The sequence below is a fragment of the Mastigoproctus giganteus genome, chromosome 1 (genome assembly GCF_048544385.1).
Source record: "Mastigoproctus giganteus isolate SK-2022 chromosome 1, ASM4854438v1, whole genome shotgun sequence".
Taxonomy (NCBI): domain Eukaryota; kingdom Metazoa; phylum Arthropoda; class Arachnida; order Uropygi; family Thelyphonidae; genus Mastigoproctus; species Mastigoproctus giganteus.
The window spans coordinates 167,335,319-167,356,152 of NC_143575.1; the positions used below are offsets into that span (position 1 = coordinate 167,335,319).

The 20,834-nt window shown below is 37.0% G+C and overlaps 1 protein-coding gene across 5 annotated transcripts in view; it reads left to right on the forward strand.

Moving 5' to 3' along the window:
• The window catches only part of baz (par-3 family cell polarity regulator), a 760,042-nt gene that overhangs the window by 306,003 nt on the left and 433,205 nt on the right, over nucleotides 1–20,834 (forward strand). For all 5 annotated transcript variants that reach the window (XM_090374871.1, XM_090374873.1, XM_090374874.1 and 2 more), the window contains exon 8: nucleotides 8,026–8,333. In XM_090374871.1, coding sequence (XP_090230997.1) covers nucleotides 8,026–8,333 — 308 coding nt within the window. The remainder of the gene's footprint in view (nucleotides 1–8,025; nucleotides 8,334–20,834) is intronic.

Sequence of the window (20,834 nt, forward strand, 5' to 3'; positions counted from 1 at the left end):
TTGCTCTGGGGTTACTGCTTCACATATGCTGTACTTTACATTTGTCAATGTTAAACTTCAGTTGCCACCTCTAAGCCCATCTGCTCAACTTTTCTAGATCCAGTTGCAGCATGGAACAGTTCTAGATTGGTTCCATCCCTTGTGGGAGTTTTTTTTTTTTTTATGAGAACCCCAAACACGAGAGGTATTAGAACCTATAGTACTTAGTACCGTGCTTGGGTTGGAGGTTGAGAAGACGAAAGAAGATATTTGTTGACATTGGACTTGAACTTCTGTAGATTGTAATTTTCAGGAAATACGTATGAAGGAAGGTTGTTCCAGAAAACGGCAGTTGAATGAATAAATGAGGAAGATGAAAAGTTGGTTCTGTGGGTTTGAAGTTGGACAGTAAATGGATGTTGGCTGGTGGCGGCACGTGTTCGGACTGTTTTGAAAGAGAGAGCGGGAATTATAGAAGCCAATTCAGAAGAACAGTGCCCATGGAAATATCTGTAGAAGAGGCATGCAGCAGAAACATTACGTCTATGAGAAAGCGAGTGGACAGACTCTGTTAGAGATGAATCATTAATTAACCTAACTGCCCTCTTCTGAATGGAATCAAGAAGCCTGAGAGATGTTTTGGGGGCACCACCCCAGATGTGGGAACAATATTCCATGGCAGGGCGGATTTGCGATTTATACAGAGTGAGCAGCTGTTTGGAAGAAAAGTAACTCCGAGAGCGAAAGAGAAAACCAAGTTTTTTAGATGCAGAGGAAGCAATATTTGTAATGTGCTTGTGCCAAGAGAGATTAGAAGTCAGGGAAATCCCCAAAAGAGATATATCCTTTTGCCTAGAAATTGGAGTGTCACTAAAGATAAGCATAGGAGCAGAAGAATCCTTTTTGCGAGATATAAGGCAAGACTGAGTTTTAGAAGGGTTGAAATCAACTAAGTTGTCTTTGCCCCACTGGAGAATTACCTGAAGATCGGCATTTAAGGAATTGGTAGCAGAATTTCGAGAAGTTGAAGCTGATTGAGCAGGGCAAGGTTTCTCAAAATGGAAGGTTGAATGCAATGTGCTATCATCAGCAAAACTATGGATAGGATTTCCAGTCAATGGAAGAAGGTCATTGATATACAAAAGAAAAAGAGTGGGGGAAAGAACTGAACCTTGGGGGACACCGGCATTAGTGGAGAAGTTAGAAGACAGAGAGCCATCTACCATCACCCTCAGTGAGCGATCAGAGAGAAAACTGGATAACCAATTACTAAAAACAGTTGGCAAACCATAAGGTGGAAGCTTGTTTAGAAGACCTTTATGCCAAACACGATCGAAAGCCTTTGAGATGTCAAGAGCAACTACTTGTGTTTCACCGAACCTTTCCATTGAAGTAGTCCATAAATGGGTAACATAAGCCAGAATATCACCAGTGGATCGACACTGACGGAATCCATACTGGCGATCGTTGATCAGACGGAAGGTTTCTAGGTAGTTTAAGAGTTGGCGGTTAATTGATTTCTCCATTACTTTAGAAAGAGTAGAAGTAATTGCAATGGGACGATAATTGGATGGGAGGGATTTGTCACCCTTTTTAGGAACTGGCTGGATATGAGCAAATTTCCAAGCAGAAGGAAAAACACCTTTGGAATAAGAAAGTGAAAAAAGGCGGCAAAGAATAGGAGTAAGTTCAGGAGCACAGATTTTGAGAACAAGTGGAGAAATACCATCAGGACCTGGAGCTTTCTTAGCATCAAGATTCATCAAAATCCTTCTGATATCCTTTTGACGGAAGACCACAGGAGGCATTGAATGGACCGAGTTGGGAATGGTGGGAAGTGTTTTACCAAGTTCATTAATACATGAGCTGGAAGAAAAATGGGATGCTAGCAGGTCAGCTTTATCCTTGGCTGAAGTGACAACAGAACCATCTGGTTTGGACAGAGGTGGGAGCAGAGATGGGCAAAAGTTGCGGCCAATAGCTTTGGCAAGGGACCAGAATGCTCGGCTACCATTAGGGCAAGAAGCAAGTTTTCTACTCTTAGCCTGTTCAAACTCTAGTTTGGACTGATTAATAACTGCTTTACAATTGTTGCGAGCTTTGGTGTAGGCAGAAAATGAAACTGAAGAATTAGAAACAAGCCAATTACGATATGCAACATTCTTCTCTTGAACAGCCTTAGCACATTTATTGGAAAACCAAGGTTTAGATAAAGGACGAGATTTTAAAGTGGAGTGTGGGATAAAGGATTCCATTCCTGCAAGAATAATTTCACTGACACGATCTGAGCAAACGTTGACATCAGGAGTTTTGAAACAGTAATCCGACCAAGGAAAAGAAGAAAAGAAGTCTCGCAGGTCATCCCATTTTGCATTCTTATAATGCCAAACAACACGAGGTTGGGAATAGCCATGAGATAAAGGTTCCATTGGAGAAGAGACAATCACCAAGTTGTGATCTGAAGAGCCTAAAGGACCTCTCACTTCGACCGTGTACTTAGAAGGGTTGTTTGTGAGAAAAAGATCAAGCGTATTGGCTGTATGATTCGGATTGTCCGGTTTTCTTGTAGGTAAATGAACAATCTGTGCAAGGTCATTAGTAATTGCAAAAGCCTCAGCATTTCGACCTGCTGGGTCGGTGTGACTAGAAAATGGAAGCCAGCTGGAGTTGTGAACATTAAAATCACCAAGGAAAATTACCTCACTGTTAGGAAAGTTGGACTGGAGAAAGTCAAGTTGCAACGAGAGGAAGTCAAAGAGCTCCAAGTGATTAGTGGAGTTGGGAGAACGGTAGAGACAACACATGAATTTGACACAATGAGGCAGAGAGATTTTAAGCCAAAGAAGATCAAAGAGAGGAGATTCCAAATTGCCAAGTCTCTGACAGGGAATATCAGAACGGACATATGCACAAGTACCACCTTTGAGGCGAAAGGAATCATACAGCGAATAATTTGGGCATCTGAGATGAGCAGTAGTTGAATCAACCGATAACTGAGATTCTGTCAGAAAAAGTACATGGGGTTTGGCAGACTGCAAGTGGAAATGAACATCGTTGAGATTAGAATTGAGACCACGTATATTTGTGAAATGAATTAGGAAATCCTTGGGAGGTTTAGATATTTTCGCAGATAAGCTTGTTCTATTAGTTTGACAATTCATGGTGTATTCAATAGTAAGAAAAAGTGGGTGGGACATGCTGTATGAAGTAATGAAATTTTTGGATATGGCGTACATGTGGTAAGAATATACCCAGATCCTTGACATAACGTGGCCTCGACAATGCTCCCTGCATACACACTACTCGGACTCCCTCCAGTCACTATCTGGCAGAGTAGAGGCAGCAAGATTATACACTAGCTGATCCGGAAGCCTCCTAGAGAGTTACCAATAGGTTCGGTCCGGTGTACTAACTAGCGGCCGGCCTGCGAAAACCGTTTTAGAGCTGTACCTTCGAAATGTAAGAAATATTGGATCTCGCCACGACGTTCATCATAACCTCAAAAGTCATCAATCATACTGCATGATGGAAGAGATAGGGAAGAGTGGAACAGACTTCCATCCTTGTACTTCCATCCAAACTAATATTGATCTCACTTAGATGAGATCATTATGTATATACCAACTCTATTCTGTCTACTAAGTGATTTCATGGCACTGCACCCAGTTTGGAGATAGCATCAAATGGACACGTGAGGTCTCCATACATGTGTTAATTTCTTATAGGATCAACTTCTAATATCGATCTTCCCATTTGTTCTCCAGCCTTATTTCCAGCCATTGATTGGGCACTGATTGGTAATCACTATAGCTTTTTCTAGTAGTCTGCTGAAACCAAACAACCAACCACCATGTCAAAAGCAGAAAGTTGAACAAAATGGAAATTTGAGAGTAGACTGTAACGGTTGGGTAACAAAATGGAAATTTTTCAAAGCAGAGGGTACCATTGCACTAATGTTGTAGTTGATAATAAAGTAATTAGGTCCCAGCATATTAATGGTGTAACTGTATGCACCAAATGCTATACTGCATTCACGTATAGAAAAAGAAAAATGTATCAAGCACTGGTGGAATATAGAGTGCACAAATTAAAAAAAAAAAAGGAAAAAAACTAAAGCACAGAATCTTTTCTGCAACCATCCACCAACTAATATCCTTATCAATTGTAAAAAACTTAGAGCCAAAACATATCACGTGAGAAGACAAGCAAGAAAAGATTCTTGTATTAGATTTGCATCCACAATTATGAACAATACCAATATCTGACTGAGTTGGAGAACAATTAAAAAACTTGACTAGTTGCCTCAGTAGCTGAGTGGTCAGGAGCAGGAGTGCAATAGCACACACTCCTTGAGTATACCGGGGTTCAAGCCTCTGACTGCCAAATACAGTCATCTGCCAATCCGCACTGGACCAGCATGACAGATTATGGTCCATTTCCCTCAACATTAATTTAAGGCTGCATCCATCCTGCAGTGGCAAGCAATATTTGACATGCACTTATGCTAAGAGAGATTAGAGATTAGGATAATTCTTAATAGAGACGTGATATTATGTTTACCATTTCCCCCCACCATCAACAACTTCTGTAGTGATTCTTCTTTGAAATGGGCAGGATATATCACATCTCAAAGACATCACAAGTGCCTTTGGAGAAACATTCTCTGATGTATCGGCATTGAATTTGTGTGATAAAGCCTCTCAAAATACTAAATCAGTAGCAGAGAAAGAGATGAATTAAACTTTACCACAAATCATTTACTACTGTATAACCAAACATATACTATTTTACAGTGTTACAAGAATTTTTAATTAGCTCACTTAACAATACAGCTACTCCTGATGGGATATTTTATATCATATTGCACAATTACATGAAAACAACAACTTTTGTTCCTTACTGATCTTCTTCAGCCAAATCCTCTCCGAAAACTACTGTCCTAGCACTTGGTGTCACTCAGTTGTACCGGCTTTTCCTAAACCAAAAAAAAAGACCAGTCACATCCACAGAATTATCAACCAATTTCTTTTTCTAGCTGCTCAGAAAAACATTGAAAAAAAATGATCCACATCAGTCTGTCTTAAGTGGTATCTGGAATCACAGTAACAATCAGTAATGAGCAAAAATCAATATAGATTTCAGAAAAACAGATCCTCTTTGGATCTTATGGTAAAAGTTGAAGCTAACATGGGAATGCCTTCATAAAAATAGACCACTTGGTCTATTTTTATGAAGGTCTATTTTCTGTTCTTCGAGATGTAAACATGCTTGGTTGTGAGGACATTTGTCACTTCTAATACAGAGCTTTTTTAACACCTGTGCTTTAAGTTCATTATCAAAATGCCCTCTCCAAGTCGTTCACACAAGAAGTAACACGGTGCAATTCTTGGGCGTGCTCTATTGAAACATGCCTATGCTGATGACTATTGGTATGTAGGTATGATTACTATCATACCTACATACTGTAATCAATAAAATAGAACTGTGGACATCACAGAATGGCTGCTCCTTCTCTGAACAGAAAACTATTGCAGTATTTATTTGTAAGAAGTGAAAGTTATTCCCTGAATCTGAATTATGACTGAAGACTTTCTATAATGCTCTCAGTTAGTTTCTATTTCTTGGACCCAACTTTGGACAGTAAACTCAATTTTCAAAAACATATACTGAATATCCAAACTAGCTGCCCAAAAAAAGGATGAATATCCTTAGAATAATCTCAGCTGTGACATGGGGTCCAATCGATACACTTTGCTTCACTTGTGCTACACACTAGTCTGATCTCAATAGACTATGGTACTCCTGTATATAATTCTTCTAGCAAGAGTGCCCTTGAGTAGCCTAACCCAATTAGTTATGATGCCTTATGGATAGCCCTTGGAGCCTTCCAGACATCCTCTATTCAAATTTTATACATAGAATCAAAAGGACCACTGTTTCATCTCTGGAGAAAACTGAAACTTCTAAATTATTCTACCAAAATACTGAGCTTGCCAACTCATCCTATATAGTTATATCTACTTGAACCGCAAAAGTGAACTACAGCAACCAGCCTAGATAAAATAAACCTGTAGGAATATGGCTTCAATAATAATTACAACATTGGAATGTATATCTAGATGATGTATTACAAGAAACTCCTGAATCCGATCCTCCACAAGCTGTATATTTACCATTTTGTGACAACTATTTTTTGTAAATGGGGAAAGCAATCCATAGCAAATTATAAATAAGAAACAACTGTGAGCAGCACAAGCAACAAAAAATTCGCATTGCATTGAAATATTCACTGATGAATCTAGTCAGACACAGCATTAGGTGACGCAGTCTTTTTCTACTTTCACAATATTTGTTTCTCCCAGCAGATTGCAGAGTACACTGCTGAACTATATGCAGTTAAATTAGCCCTAGATTATATAAACTTTACTTCCACTCATGAGGTTGTAATTTATACTGATTCCCTGAGTTCTGCAATGCAAATATCCTCTCCTCCATTCTGTTACAAAATAAATTCAATCATTGCTGATTCTGCATGGTGTGACTTGCCAGCCAGTGAAGTTCTGGATTCCAGGGTGTATACTGAAATCCTGGAAATGAAAATGCAGATGAGGCTGCCAAGCTCCTTGTCAGCCAGTATTTATACATAGGCACAGATTCCAGGTTCAGACTGTTAACCTCTCATCCAACATGCGTGTCGTAATCAGTGGAACTATGGTAAGCTCGGGCTAACAATAAACTGTTATAGATTAAACATGAATCACAACTGAGGAATTCTGGATTTTGGTAAGAATCAATATGAAGTTATTCTTGCCAGAACAGAGATTGGCCACACCTATCTGATTCTTCTTTCTTCTTCTTGTGGAGAAAGATCCTCTTCAGTGTATAAATTACCAATGTTAAACTGAAAAACACGCCCTCAGATGTCTGCCCTATAAAACTGACAGGACTGCTGCTTTTAAATTTGTTTTAAATGTATCTGAGCCTTTAACACTGCAACACCTCATAGGAACAATAACCTTACTTAATTCTACAGTTATTAAAATTTCACTTATGATTACATTTAATTAACTCCTATGTCACAACAGATTATGCTTATGATTACATTTAATTAACTCCTATGTCACAACAGATTATGAACAAGTGCAATATGATCTTTGCAGTCCTTGTGCCATTAAATCTTAAGAACAACAGCCAAGGCCAAATTGATAGACAAGGCTCTCATCAGATTTCTGAATCAAAATTATTGATAATGTTTAATATTGTTAATAAATTTGATGAGACCCTTACTGTTCAAAGATATTGGAAGTGAGATAATATGGGCTTGGGCAGATTTGCAGATTCTTTCAAATTTAATCCTAATTTGCAAGTTTTTCAACATTGTCATATAACTATTAAGTAAATCCTGAGATCTTCTATTCTTAATGTCATACATATTGGCACTACTGATGTAGTGCCAATATGTATGACAGTTGATCCTTTTACATCTCTTAAAATAACTACTTTACAATATCATTAACTTTGTCTCTCTATAGATACACCTGGTGCTGTTCTGCCTATCCTTTGCACAATATATTTCCCTGGAAACAGAGTCAATTGCTGATCGTTAAACACGAACAATAATTTCCTGGTTTTGGAAAATAGATTTTAAATTATTATTTTCTTAAGTTTGAATTGATATAGAATAATTAGTCTTTTTTAAATAACACTGTAATTTGATACAGTTGAAACCAACACCAGATAAATTACCCCCCCCCCCCCCGATCGTTCTGTTCTTTTTGTTGGTTACAGCATGACTGACATGATTAATACATATTCAACATTTCAGTTTTTACTCTTGTTATCCATAGACTTTTTCTAGATTGATAGGATGCTCTAATTCCTGTTCATACCAAATTCCAAAGCTTTTCCTGTATACTGACTTATTTTAGTAATTAATTTTTTATTTTCTTATCTTCTTGTCCATGATATTTTGTTTTAAATAACTGCTCGTGCAGAAATAATTTATGACGTTACATATGCATAAATTAAATATTTATTAATTTTCAGGGATGCAGGTCTTGTCATTCAAGGTATAGAACCAGGAGGTAGAATTGATAGAGATGGTAGGTTACAAGTTGCTGACCGCATTGTTGAGATCAATGGACAGAGCTTACTTCATGTAAGCTTTCAAAAAGCTCAGGAGATATTTAAAGAAGCCTTAAAAACACCTCACATAAAGTTGCACCTAGCTAAGATTTCTTCATCAGCCACTCCAAAGAAGCCACCACCTCCAATATATCCAAAACCAATTCTTCCTGCAGATGTGAGAAAAGAAACTGAGGAGGAAAGTAACTTGGTAGAAGGAGAAGAAAGAGGTGAGAATTTCGGCCTGTTTGACCTCACTCCCACACATATTTTGAAATCTGTATTAATTTGATACTTCTTAAAATTAATAAATAAAGCTGAACATTAGAGTAGGATATTTATCGAAAATCAAGTCATAATTTTGTTTAAAAAAAAAAAAAAAAAAAGGAAGGAAATGTTAAACGAAAGAAAAAAAAAAAATTTTTTTTAAATATTGGGGGAAGTGGAGCAAATGTAAAAAATATTAAAAATTATCGTAAAATAAAAACTGTCATTTATTTACAGAAATACCCTCTATTTTTATACGTGAATTATTTCATTCAATTTCATTAACTTTCAGCTTGGTTCTGCATCTCCTAAAAGATAGTATTGATTTGTTAAGTTAATTTACTTTTATATAAAACAAAAAAATTTAATTCTAACTCGCGACTTGAAAAAAAAATTTGAAAGTATCCAAAATTCTGTCTAGACATGATAAGAGGGAGTATATGAGTCGTCAATCAGTTCGACCTGGAGAGATTGTGCAAGGCTCATGGGATAGAATTTTTCTCAGCTTGGTCTGTGCATGTTAACAGGAGATACTGCTTCTATAGGGATGGGATACCCTTTAATATGAGGAGTGGGCGAAAGTAATGCCTCCTATTTTTTTCCTCAGGAAATTTAATTCATACAACTATGCATTTAACATCAATTAATCCTCAATCATTAATAAACACTTATTTTTCCACAAAGTCACAATCATTTTCTATGCACTTCCACTATCTGAGTCACGCTGTATTCCAACCCTGTAAAAGTCTTACTCTTGCTCTAGAAGGCGTTGCGAACACTATGCTGTAGCTGGTTGTCATCTGCAAAATGGGCTGCACAGAGTGGGCCAAAGAGGTAATAGTCGGAAGGTGTAAGATCCGTGCTGTGAGAGGGGCGAGGAAGAACAGTGCACTCCAGTTTTGCAATGGCCTCCATCGTGCGCAAACTGGTGTGGGATTGTGCACTGTCAGCGAGAACAAAAACCTCATTAAGGATTTTATCCGGTCTAACTCTATGGATGTGGATTTTCAACATTTCCACATATTGATTTGAGTTGATTGTGGTGCCTCACTTTCACAAGAATCATCCTATCTTTGTCCCAAAACACTGTTACTATGACTTTAACAGCAGAAGGCTGTTTTTTAAACTTATGTGGTGAATTCTGAGGGTGCCACTGTCTTTGTTTCAGGGTCATAATGGTGGACCCAGATTTTGTCACCTGTGACTCTGCATGAAAGAAAAACCTCTCCTTCACTCTCATAGTGCTGGAGAAGTTCCATACAGACGACTTTCTGGACTTTTTTCTGCTCATGTGTCATCATTTATGGGAACCACCGGGTGCAAACCTTGTTGCAGCCTAGTGCCTTTATGATGGTTATCATAGCAGGTTTCCTGTACCTTTTGCATCACACAAGTCACATGTTGTGATGCGGTCCCTCGATATGGGCACCAGTACATATTGAGGGGAATCTCCCAATGATGTTTCTGGTCCTCCAGATTAGCAATACTGGTTCCAATGCCCACAGCGTAGGAATCCGGTGTGTTTGCTGTGCACTGCGATCCACACCAATTCAGAAAGGGGGATCCTAGATGGTTGAGGGACCCAGCTTCAACACACCACTTTGGCCCCTGCTTTGAAAAGACAGATGATCCTGAATGGCTCGGCCAGGGCTAGCCAGACCCCATACTAGCAGGGGTGCTGGTATGGGGTCTGGGTAGTCCTGGCACCCCACTCACGAGGGTAGCTATGCTTGCTGGGTAATGGGCATCCCTTTGGGCTTTATGGTGGGTGGGGAGCCCAGGCACTGAATCAAAAACAAAACCATTATAAATCCCAATAATCTAAATTTTTCTTCTGGGGCATCAACATGTTCCCTACCAGAAGCCATTGACATGAGTGCAGAAACCACTTCGGCAAAGAGGCCCAGAACAGAATAGGTCTCTAGAACCGGTATCTAGGTCTAACACCTAGATACCTGATAATTCATTCCACTGGAGAGAAGCCTATAGGGAAAATGTCACTCTTCCTTATTCAGAAGGGTTGGTAGCTCTCCTAAATCTGTAAAACAACTGCATTCTGGGGATATCCTTGTCAAAATGAAGTTGATAAACACTCTGAACAGCTCCTCCATGCCAAATTTATTGGGGGAAATACTAATAAAAGTGAAACCCCACAAGACACTGAACTCATCCCAAGGTGTGATCTCTGAACGGGATCATCTTGAAGTGTCTGAAGAGGAGATCTGTCCAGAAACGAAATCACAAGGAGTGACATATTCTAGTCCCGACTAGAAAACCATGATCCTTACTTTTAATGCACCAACATCACCTAATGAGGTTAAAGCTGGTTATCTGAATTGCATCCAAATCCATTAAGGCAGTGTTTCTCAACTTTTTCGTTGTTGCAGCACACTTAGAAAGATGCTAAAATTTTGTGGCACACTACAATCACCATTATACTCATATATAATACAAAGGGTACTAGAAAAGTTTTGCAATATGACGCAACAATGAATCACAGGAAGCTGCTTGTTGCTGCATGTTGAGACATGTTCATACGTGCACAGTAGCCGCCGCGCCAAGTCGATGGGCTCAGTTATTCATTAGTAGTGAGAGTGTAAAGTGCTTGCGATGGTATCGTGGTCGCGAAATGAGATAAGGACAGTTTTGCGGTATAATTTCGCGCGTGGTTTAACCATAGACCAGTGCTTAGAAGAAATGACTCTTGCACTAGATGATGATTGTCCACATCGTACAACGATATTCAGGTGGTATAGAGAATTCCAAAGGGGAAATTTCACTCTGGAGGATTCTGAGAGGCCGGGAAGGCCACGAACGTCAGTTACGGAGGAAAACGTTACTGCTGTGAGGAAAATGCTTGACGAAAACAGGCGAGTGACCTACCAACAGATAGAGGATACTTTGGGCCTAAATGCACCAGCAATTCGTTCGATTCTGCAAGATCATTTGCACGTGAAGAAACTTTGTTCTCTCTGGGTGCCGCATCAACTGACTGAAGAGCAGATGACACGACGTGTGACTTGGTGCCGGGAGATGTTAAAAACGTTTGATAAGGGACAATCTCGGTATGTGAACAACATCGTGACAGGTGACGAGACTTGGCTGTACTATTACGATCTGCTGACCAAGGCTCAAAACAAAGTTTGGGTCTTTGATGATGACGACACACCCCTAATTGTCAGAAAATCCCGATCTGTAAAGAAGAAAATGATAGCTGTATTTTTCAAATCGAGTGGAATTGTGGAACGTGTCGTTTTGGACACGCAGAAGACAGTCACAGCTAAGTGGTATACTGAACAATGCCTGCGTAAAGTCATTGGATCTATGAAGAACCTGCGGCCAAAGTCAAGAATGGACACCTGGTACCTCCATCACGAAAATGCTCCAGCTCACTGCGCCAAAGCCTGCACCGAATATTTGACCACGACAGGACTGAAACTTCTCGAGCACCCTCCCTACAGTCCAGACCTTGCTCCCTGCGACTTTGCACTATTCCCGCATGTGAAAATTAAGCTAAAAGGGAGGCGGTTTTCCAGTGATGAGGACCTTCTACGGGCTTGGGACAACGAGTGTGCTTTACTCCCTAGTGAAACTTGGCAGAACTGGTTTAAAGATTGGTTTCGGAGGATGGAGAGGTGTATTGAATGTAGAGGAAATTACTTTGAAAAAATTAAATAAACAAAGCTGTATTGCAAAACTTTCCTAGTACCCTTTGTATATATACATATATATATTTGTAATATATATATATATATATATATAAATAAAAATAAACAAAAATTATATATACAATCATACCTCGATTAACGAATAGGATGCGTTCCACGAAATTACTTCGTTAAGCGAAACTTCGTTTTCAGAGGTAAAAATACTATGGCCACAATAGGGATACGTTCCTACGTAAAGAAAATGAAAAACTTTTTTTCGAACAAAGAAAGGTTTTATTAAATAAACAGTCAACTTGCATACAAAGTGAAATCACATTTTAAAATGTGAGTCTAAAGTTGATTGTTTATGCTTTTTTTTTCCCTCTTTCATTTAACAATTGCCTATACGGAGTTATTGCATTTAACACTAATCGTTTAACAATAACACTTCTTCCTAAATCAAGATCATTTTCACTAAAAAAATTTTAAATGTTTTCAATGTCATTTAAGCACCTTTTTAAATCTTTGGTTGTTAACGCTTTTTCGGCAGGAACTTCTTTAACTTCGTCTTCATTTTCTTTGTCTTCGTTGCTAACAAGGTTTTCTAAATCTTCCACTGAAAAACCATCTTCTGCATTCAATAAATTTCTAATAACCTCTTCATCGACATTTTCGAAACCTATTGATTAAGCCATCTGGATAACTTCATTTCTAATTTCTTGGATGTTATTTTCTTCTTCCAGTACAACTTCTGGCCATATTTTGTGTCAATCTCCATTTAAGCATTTCTTAGTGAATTCTTTCCAAGAACTATCAATGTTTTCATTTGTGTTTTTAATGGTGTAGTTTTTCCAAAAAGTTTTAACTGTCATTTCCTCTTTATCCTCTAGTTCAATTGAATTGCTTAATGTTCGATACAGATAATAAGCTTTAAATGATGGTATTACTCCCTGATCCAATGGTTGAATCAGGGAAGTTGTGTTTGCTGGAAGAAACAACTTTGACATGAATGCATGTGTCCAACGTGTTAAGATCAGTAGGATGTCCCGGAGCATTGTCTAACAACAAAAGAGCTTTTTCTTCAAGGTCGTTTTTTTTGACAATACAGTTTTGCTTCAGGACAAAAGTGATTAACAAACCAATCAGTAAATAACTCCTTGGTAACCCACTCTTTTCTATTTGCTTTCCATATAACAGGTAAATTCGTGTTTATGTTACCTTAATGCCCTCGGATTTTCCGAATGGTGAACTATTAACAATTTTAATTTATAATTGCCGGAGGCATTTGATCCAAAGAGTAATGTTAAACAGTCTTTGGTTGCTTTGAACCCAGCAGCTGATTTTTCTTCAATAGAAATGAAGCTTTTTGATGGTAGCCATTTCCAGAACAAACCCCTTTCGTCAACATTGAACACCAAATTTGGTTGAAAATTTTCACGTTCAGTTATTTCCTTTAGTTTTTCTGGAAACTTATTTGCAGCTTCTCCTGTTAATTTTACACTATGAATCCTGGCCAGTTTTTTAAATTTCTTGAACCAACCGCGAGAAGCCCCAAAAGTTTCCTTAATTTCTTCAGTTTGTTTAGATTTCAGGCGTTTAGATTAAACAAAAATAATGCTTTTTCTTGAATCACCATTTGACTTAAAGGCATATGACGTTGTGACATATCATCTATCCACAAACTTAACATTTTCTCCATTTTTTTTCTAAAATTGGACTCCTTAACCGAGTTAATTTTGTCGCTGTAACATCTGTACAATTCTGAGCAGACTGTTTTATTTTTTCTGATTGACTTATTATGGTTGTTAAAGTTGATTGCGCTAATCCTAAAGAATGTGCCACATCGGATTTTCTTTTGCTGCTTTCAACATGTACGATATTTAGTTTAGTTTCCAAAGAAATTGCTTTTCTTTTCTTTGATTCTGAACATTTTAACTAAAAAAAAAAAAAATATTTCTATTAAAATTTACAAAATCTACATTATGTAAGGCTATTCAAAGAACCTACATCAATTATTGAAATGCGCCACACTGAAACACACCCCACAAAGTGTAAACAATGACTAAATTAGGTGAATGATGTGCAAAACTGTTATAACAGACACACCCAGAGCTCAGAGGCACTCGGGAGTACGTAACGAGTTGCCGTCAGTCACCAATCGGATGATTATTGGGCGTTGGCTTTAAATTGGAATATTTTTTATGTTAAATGGGACTTGAAATTGTGGATTTCGTTATTAGAGGTAACGTTAACCGAGGTATGACTGTATTCACAAACTGAAAGTTATTTCTGTTGGGTATATTTAATAATACATTTATTATTTGTTTTTAATGCTTTAATGTTCTTTTTTGAACATACATAAATTGCATGAAATTTAAAAGAAAATATATAAAAAATTAACATAATTATATAAAAACAAACAAATATACAATTATAACATTTTAGAACAGTTTTTAATATGAGAATTTATTGTGAATAGGCTTACTCTCAGATCATCTTCTACTGACTTTAGTCTCTCTCTCTTTTTTTTTTTTTTTTTTTCTGTTTAATCTCGTTTAAAGCAGAAAACCCTGTTTCGCACAAGTAGGAAGTGGAAAATGGCAATAAATTTTAATTGCCTTTTTCAGAAATTTGTGGATATTCATTTTGAATTTTGATTCAAAATTTGATAATATTAGTGTTATTAAAGTGAATTTCCAACGACTGATCACTATGGATCTCAGCAAATTCTTCTTCCTCTTGCAGATTCGGAAGGTTTCTAGTTGAAAATGGGTCTCTTACCCACAAATTTTTTTGGTATCAAGAGATCTGAAGTAATGCTCAATTTTTGTCTTTAACAGCTCTAATGTTTCTCTTATTACATTAATTATTTTAGTCTTACCCACAAATTTTTTTGGTATCAAGGTATGGGAAGTAATGCTCAATTTTTGTCTTTAACAGCTCTAACATTTCACTTATTACATTAATTATTTTAAATATAATTCATTTTGCAGTCGAGGGATCATTTCTAAATTTTTTTAATTTGCATATTTTTTCCTTACACAGGAACACTGACTTACATAAAGGTTGTGTTCTGCAAAATGCTATGTAAGTTGGAATTTCCCCCATGCTTGTGCAGCACTTGCAGCTGTGCTCGTTGAATTGACTGAATCAAAAAAGAAATGTTCGATGAACATGTAAATAGAATCGTTTATTGTATTTATTCAATTTTTTATCTCGTGCACAGGAAAAACTACAAATGCGTGTAATTTAAAAAAAATTTCAAAATTATAAAATTACAAAAAAAGAGAGGAGACAGGCATAATGTCTGTAAATTTTACCTCTTGAGCATCATTGCCAGAATCTAAGTCTTCAGCTGATAAGTATGCTGCTGCAGAGATTTAGAAGGGGTCAGCCACTCAACCTTATGAAAGAACATATTAATGGATGATTGGACAGACGGTGGCTTTTTTCTTTTCATCGTAGATTTCTTTGTAGCAAGCAAGCATATCAATCACCCCTCTGTTAACTTTTAAGAATTATTCGCTGTCAGGATCCATCTTCTCAAACTTCGCCATTGCTGATGCAATTTCGCGAAATGTCATTCCCATCTCTCTCTCTCTCTCTCTCTCTCTCTCTCTCTCTCTCTCTCTCTCTCTCTCTCTCTCTCTCTCTCTCTCTCTCTCTGGTGATGAAGCATCTTGGCTCCTCATTTGGTTCATCTTGAGCTTTGTCAGCATTTTCTTCTTTCACTATCGCTGCCTGCAAGTCAATAAGTTCTTTGTTAGATAATTCCTTTTCTTCTCACTCTATTAACTCCTCCACATCTTTGGCAACAACTTCCAACTGGAGTAGCTCTGCAACCTTTACAATCTTATCTGTAACCTCTTCATATGATTCGTCTTTTTCAAACCCTACATGCCGTGAGCACATTTTCTTCCATGTGCCATTTAAACAACTTTTAGTAATTTCTTCCCAGGCCTTATTAATGTTTAAGATGGCGTGGTAAATATTCTTAACTCAAAAGTCTCTTAATATAAAATTTTTCTCATCGTCTACTGCAGACAATGCCTGAGAAAATATTTTGTATAAATAGTATGCTTTTAAATTCGAAATAACACCCCGATCCGTAGGTTGGACGAGTGAAGTCGTGTTTGTCTGTAGAAATATGACTCATGTTCGAACTGAAATCATCTAGATGCGTAAGATGTCCAGGAGCATTATCTAATAGAAGCAAAATCTTGAAAGGAATGTCGTTGTCTTTACAATATTTTTCAACCTCTGGAATGAAGCAGCATTTAAACCAATCCTCGAAGAGAGATATTGTTATCCATGCTCTCTGGTTCGATCGGAAATGCATGGGTGCAGTCTTGTCAACTTTAAAAATTTGCTGCATCGAATAGCTGCCTTCATCAATAATTTTTTCCAAAACATCACAAAATTTCTCTGCAGCTGCAGATCGGCACTGGCGACTTCACCGCATACTTGAACATTGTGGAAACCAGTGCAATGCTTGAAACTATTAAACCACCTATTGCTTGCCATGGACTTGGGTTGGGGTTCACCGTAGTTATCCTTAATATCTTTATAAGTACTTGTTGCTTTTGCTTGAATGGTCCTTAGACTGAGAGGCACTAGCTTCTGAATCTGAATTTCCATCCATATTATGAATAGCTGTTCCATCTTTGATATAGCACCTGAATGCTGTTTAGTGATCACCGTTGATCTTAAGTGCATTGATCCTTTGACATGTTCTTTTATATGCACACTGTCCTTTAAAATATATTTACTGTTGAAGCAGCAAGGCCTAATTCCCTTGCAATAGATAACAAACTTTGTCCTGCTTCGTACTTCTTGATCATTTTCATCTTCATTTCTGAATCAATTTTGTTTTGTTTCCTGGCACTACCACCACCACTTGCACTTTCCGTTGATCGCTTTCCCTTCATCATTGTAATACGTAAATAGGAATGAAGAGAAGTTTCTTAAAATTTGTTTTTCATATGATTGAAGATTTCAGTGAAAGGGAACTCATTTCACCATAATAACATAAAAACCCACACAATTGCAGTTATCGGTATCATTGCAAATGCAATAAGATAGAGTTTATTACCCATTTATAATTAGATGCACTAACAGAAAAGCCCAATAAACCGGAAAATGCAAATTATTTTATGGTTGTGACCTCCAGAAATGTGTTTTAGAAAAATATCACAAATGCGTTCAAAATTGATTCTTAGAACAGGAACATATGATAATGATGAAAGGGTAGTGCAATTTCCATTATAAATATGACCCTTTAGAGAAATAAATAGCTTAGTAATATAGTGAAACTTTCAACTTCCAAGGACTTGGAACAAATTACAAAAAAAAAAAAAAAAAAAAGTGTTATTGGATTCACATTACGATATTTTCACAATACCTCCGTTTATTCCTATGGGATGCAAAATACATTTCCGTGATTTTTTTAAGTTTGTACTGGCTGGCAAAAACTTACGTAAAGTCGAATTTCTATAAGTCTAGTATTATGTAAGTCGGGGAGTTCTGTACTCAACTTATTCTTTAAGGGCGAGCAACTTGTCAGTAGAAGTGAGTAAATTTTCCTATGGACCTTGGATACTGTTATTTAATTTATTAAGATGTGCAAATAAATCTGCTAGAAAAGTTAATTTACTGTACCAAATTTCGTCACTTAAATAATCACAAAATTCTGATTGCTCGAGTGAAAATAAATATGAGTATTTCCTCACGCAACTCGTACATAGACACGAGTACATTTCCTTTCAATAGCCACCGAACCTCAGTATGCATTATTTAAGAAAAATGATCAGACTCCAGTTTCTCGCATAATTTTCCAAAAATACTTATTTTTTGTGGTCTAGTTTTGATATAATTGACCATCTTAACTGCTTGATCAAATACAAGTTTTAAATTGGGTACAGTTGTCTTTCCTACTGGAACTTCTCTGTCTAAAAGAGTGTGTTAAATAATATTTGAATTTTGTCGTTTTACTAGGTTTACAAATCCTTTTAGTACTCCTGTCATCGCTGGAGCACCATCTGTACAAATACCGACACATGACTTCCGTAATATTCCACACTTTTGTAAATAATTATTCATTACTTCGAAAATATCTTGACGGGTTGTTCTTTTTTTTTGTTTACACAAAAAAAAATAAAAATAAGAAGAAGAAAAAAAAAAGATTAATCATTGTGTTGTTTTCGATAAACCTGACAAATGCTATTAAATGGGTTTCCTACTAATATCTGTTGAATTATCGACTTGCAATGCAAACAGTAAAACTTGATCAAGTACAAGTTTTAAATTGGGTACAACTGTCTTTGCTACTGGAACTTTTCTGTGTCTTAAAGAGTGTAGTAGTAGTAGTAGTGGCATGTGATGCAAGAAAGAAAGTGTATGAGCTTATGCAGCATCAGCCAAAAAAAAAAAAAAAAAAATCACACCATTTCCTCCAAATGCCTGTCCAGTTCTTCCTTAAATTTATTTAACCTATCAACTTCCACAACGACAGATGGAAGTTTGTTCCAGCAATTAACCACCTGCTGGCTAAAGGCAAATTTCCGCACATCTATTCTACATCTGTCTTTTCTTAATTTTGAATTTATGCCCCCTTAGGTTCGTAATCTGAACAAGTGGAAGGATCCCATCAGAATTCAGCATGCTCAACCTATTCAAGGCCTAAATAATATTTGAATTTTGTTGTTTTACTAGGTTTACAAATCCTTTTAGTACTCCTGCCATTGCCGGAGCACCATGGGTAGAAATGTCGACACGACTTCCATAATATTCCACACTTTTGTAAATAATTATTCATTACTTTGAAAATATCTTGGCCGGTTGTTCTTTCAGTTGTTTACAACAACAACAACAACAACAAAAAAAAGAAGAAGAAAAAAAAAGATTAATTATTGTGTCGTTTTCGATAAACCTGACAAATGCTATTAATTGGGCTTTTCCACTAATATCTGTAGAATTATCGACTTGCAATGCAAACAGTTGCCCAAAATTATTAATATTTCAAACAAATTGTCCTTCAGTATCATTGGACATTTTTTTTTTTTTTTAATACACCTGCTAATTGTGCTGTTCGAAAGTGGTACTGTCATTAATTTTTTTTCCAGCTTCCTCTCCCAAAATACTTTTCACGATTACCCGACTTTCTGTAATCAGGTGAGATTTCTTCTCTGTTTTTTTTGCCACCAGTTAGTTCGGCTACCAAATAGCTACTAGCTTCTTGCACTTTATCAGATATTTTAGCCATATTATAAAATGCTGTACCTTGTTTTCTAGTAGAGGCCTGCATTCTTTTAAAGTATTCCATAGTTTTGGACGATAAATTGTTATGTTCCTTAGAAAACGATGCTGCAATTTACTCAGCACCATTGATTCATTTGACAATTTTAAACCACATATCACACATAAAGGTAGAGGACAATCTTGGGTACCAGTATACGATAATCCTATCGTCAAATAATCATCATCATGTTTACAACAACATATTTTCTTTTTTGATGTTGATGATTGTTTGTTGTTATCAATATGCCTTTTCTGATTTCCTTTCACTAAAAATTTATCCATCGCTAATAATTAAAAAAAAAATTAAATTTGCTTCTAGAATGTACTAATACAGTTTGAAACTACTTGTTCTTCATAAATTAACTGAATATGACGTTTTAGAGATATAAAAACACAAAGGAAATTTCTTACTGTGCTGCTTACAAGTTGCACTTATACAACTGCAGGGTGCCTGGGAGAGTTTCTCAAATGATAAGGATAGCTGAATAAAGGTGAACAGATCTACTACTAGGAAGCAAAAGGTGAATAAAGGATTAGAGGTGACCAGATCTAGTACTAGGAATCAAAAGACGAATAACGGATTAAAGGTGAGCAGATCTAGTACTAAGAATCAAAAGGTGAATAAAGGATTAAAGGTGAGCAGATCTAGTACAAGAATCAAAACGTGATGTCTCATTGACTGCTGGAAGGTGCTGGGATCGGTGCAGCGTAAAAAAATGAATTTTTTTATTTTAATTAATTTTTATTATAAAACTTGGATTTATAAATTTTTTTTACTTGCATTTTTCGCGGCACACCTGACACATACTCGCAGCACATTAATGTGCTGCGGCACACAGGTTGAGAAACACAGCGTTAAGGTTCTGCAAGTGCCAGAGATATGGACGTTCACAAAAGGCCTGCCATGGTGCTCTTTCTTGGGCTCGCTGTGGTTGAGATGACCATGAAATGACAATGTAAAGTTTAAAATCCCGCCTGCAATAAAATGCTAATGCAACACCCTGCCTACTCTAGAGCATGCCAGAGGTGGGAGGAAGAAAAGGAAACTTGTACCTCCTGGTATGAGCTGAACATCTCGTACCAGGAGGCTAGAAAAGCAGTTAAACCGGTAAATAGCAATAAGGCAACATATGCTGAAAAAGGTTGCCAAGAAATGTTCAGTTGAAACTCAAACAGAAATGACCATACCATCGATAGAGTAATTTATGCCCATTGCTCGCTATTTACTGAGCTTAGAAAAACAAGCAGAGAAATCTCAGTCATTCCAATATCAGAAAATTTTAACCACCAATAGCGAAACAAGAAAATACGCATGTAGAAATGGAGGTTTCTGATGACTCAGTCTTGGAACTCTTTGCGGAGGAGGAAATGGACACAGGACAGCATTACATACTTCCCCAAAAGAGATAAATCCAAGACATAAAATAAATCCTCGACACTTCGGAAGACGGACGGATCCACCAAGCCTCTGTAATGGCTAAATTCCTACAGTGAAATTGTCATGGTTCTAGCAAAATGCAG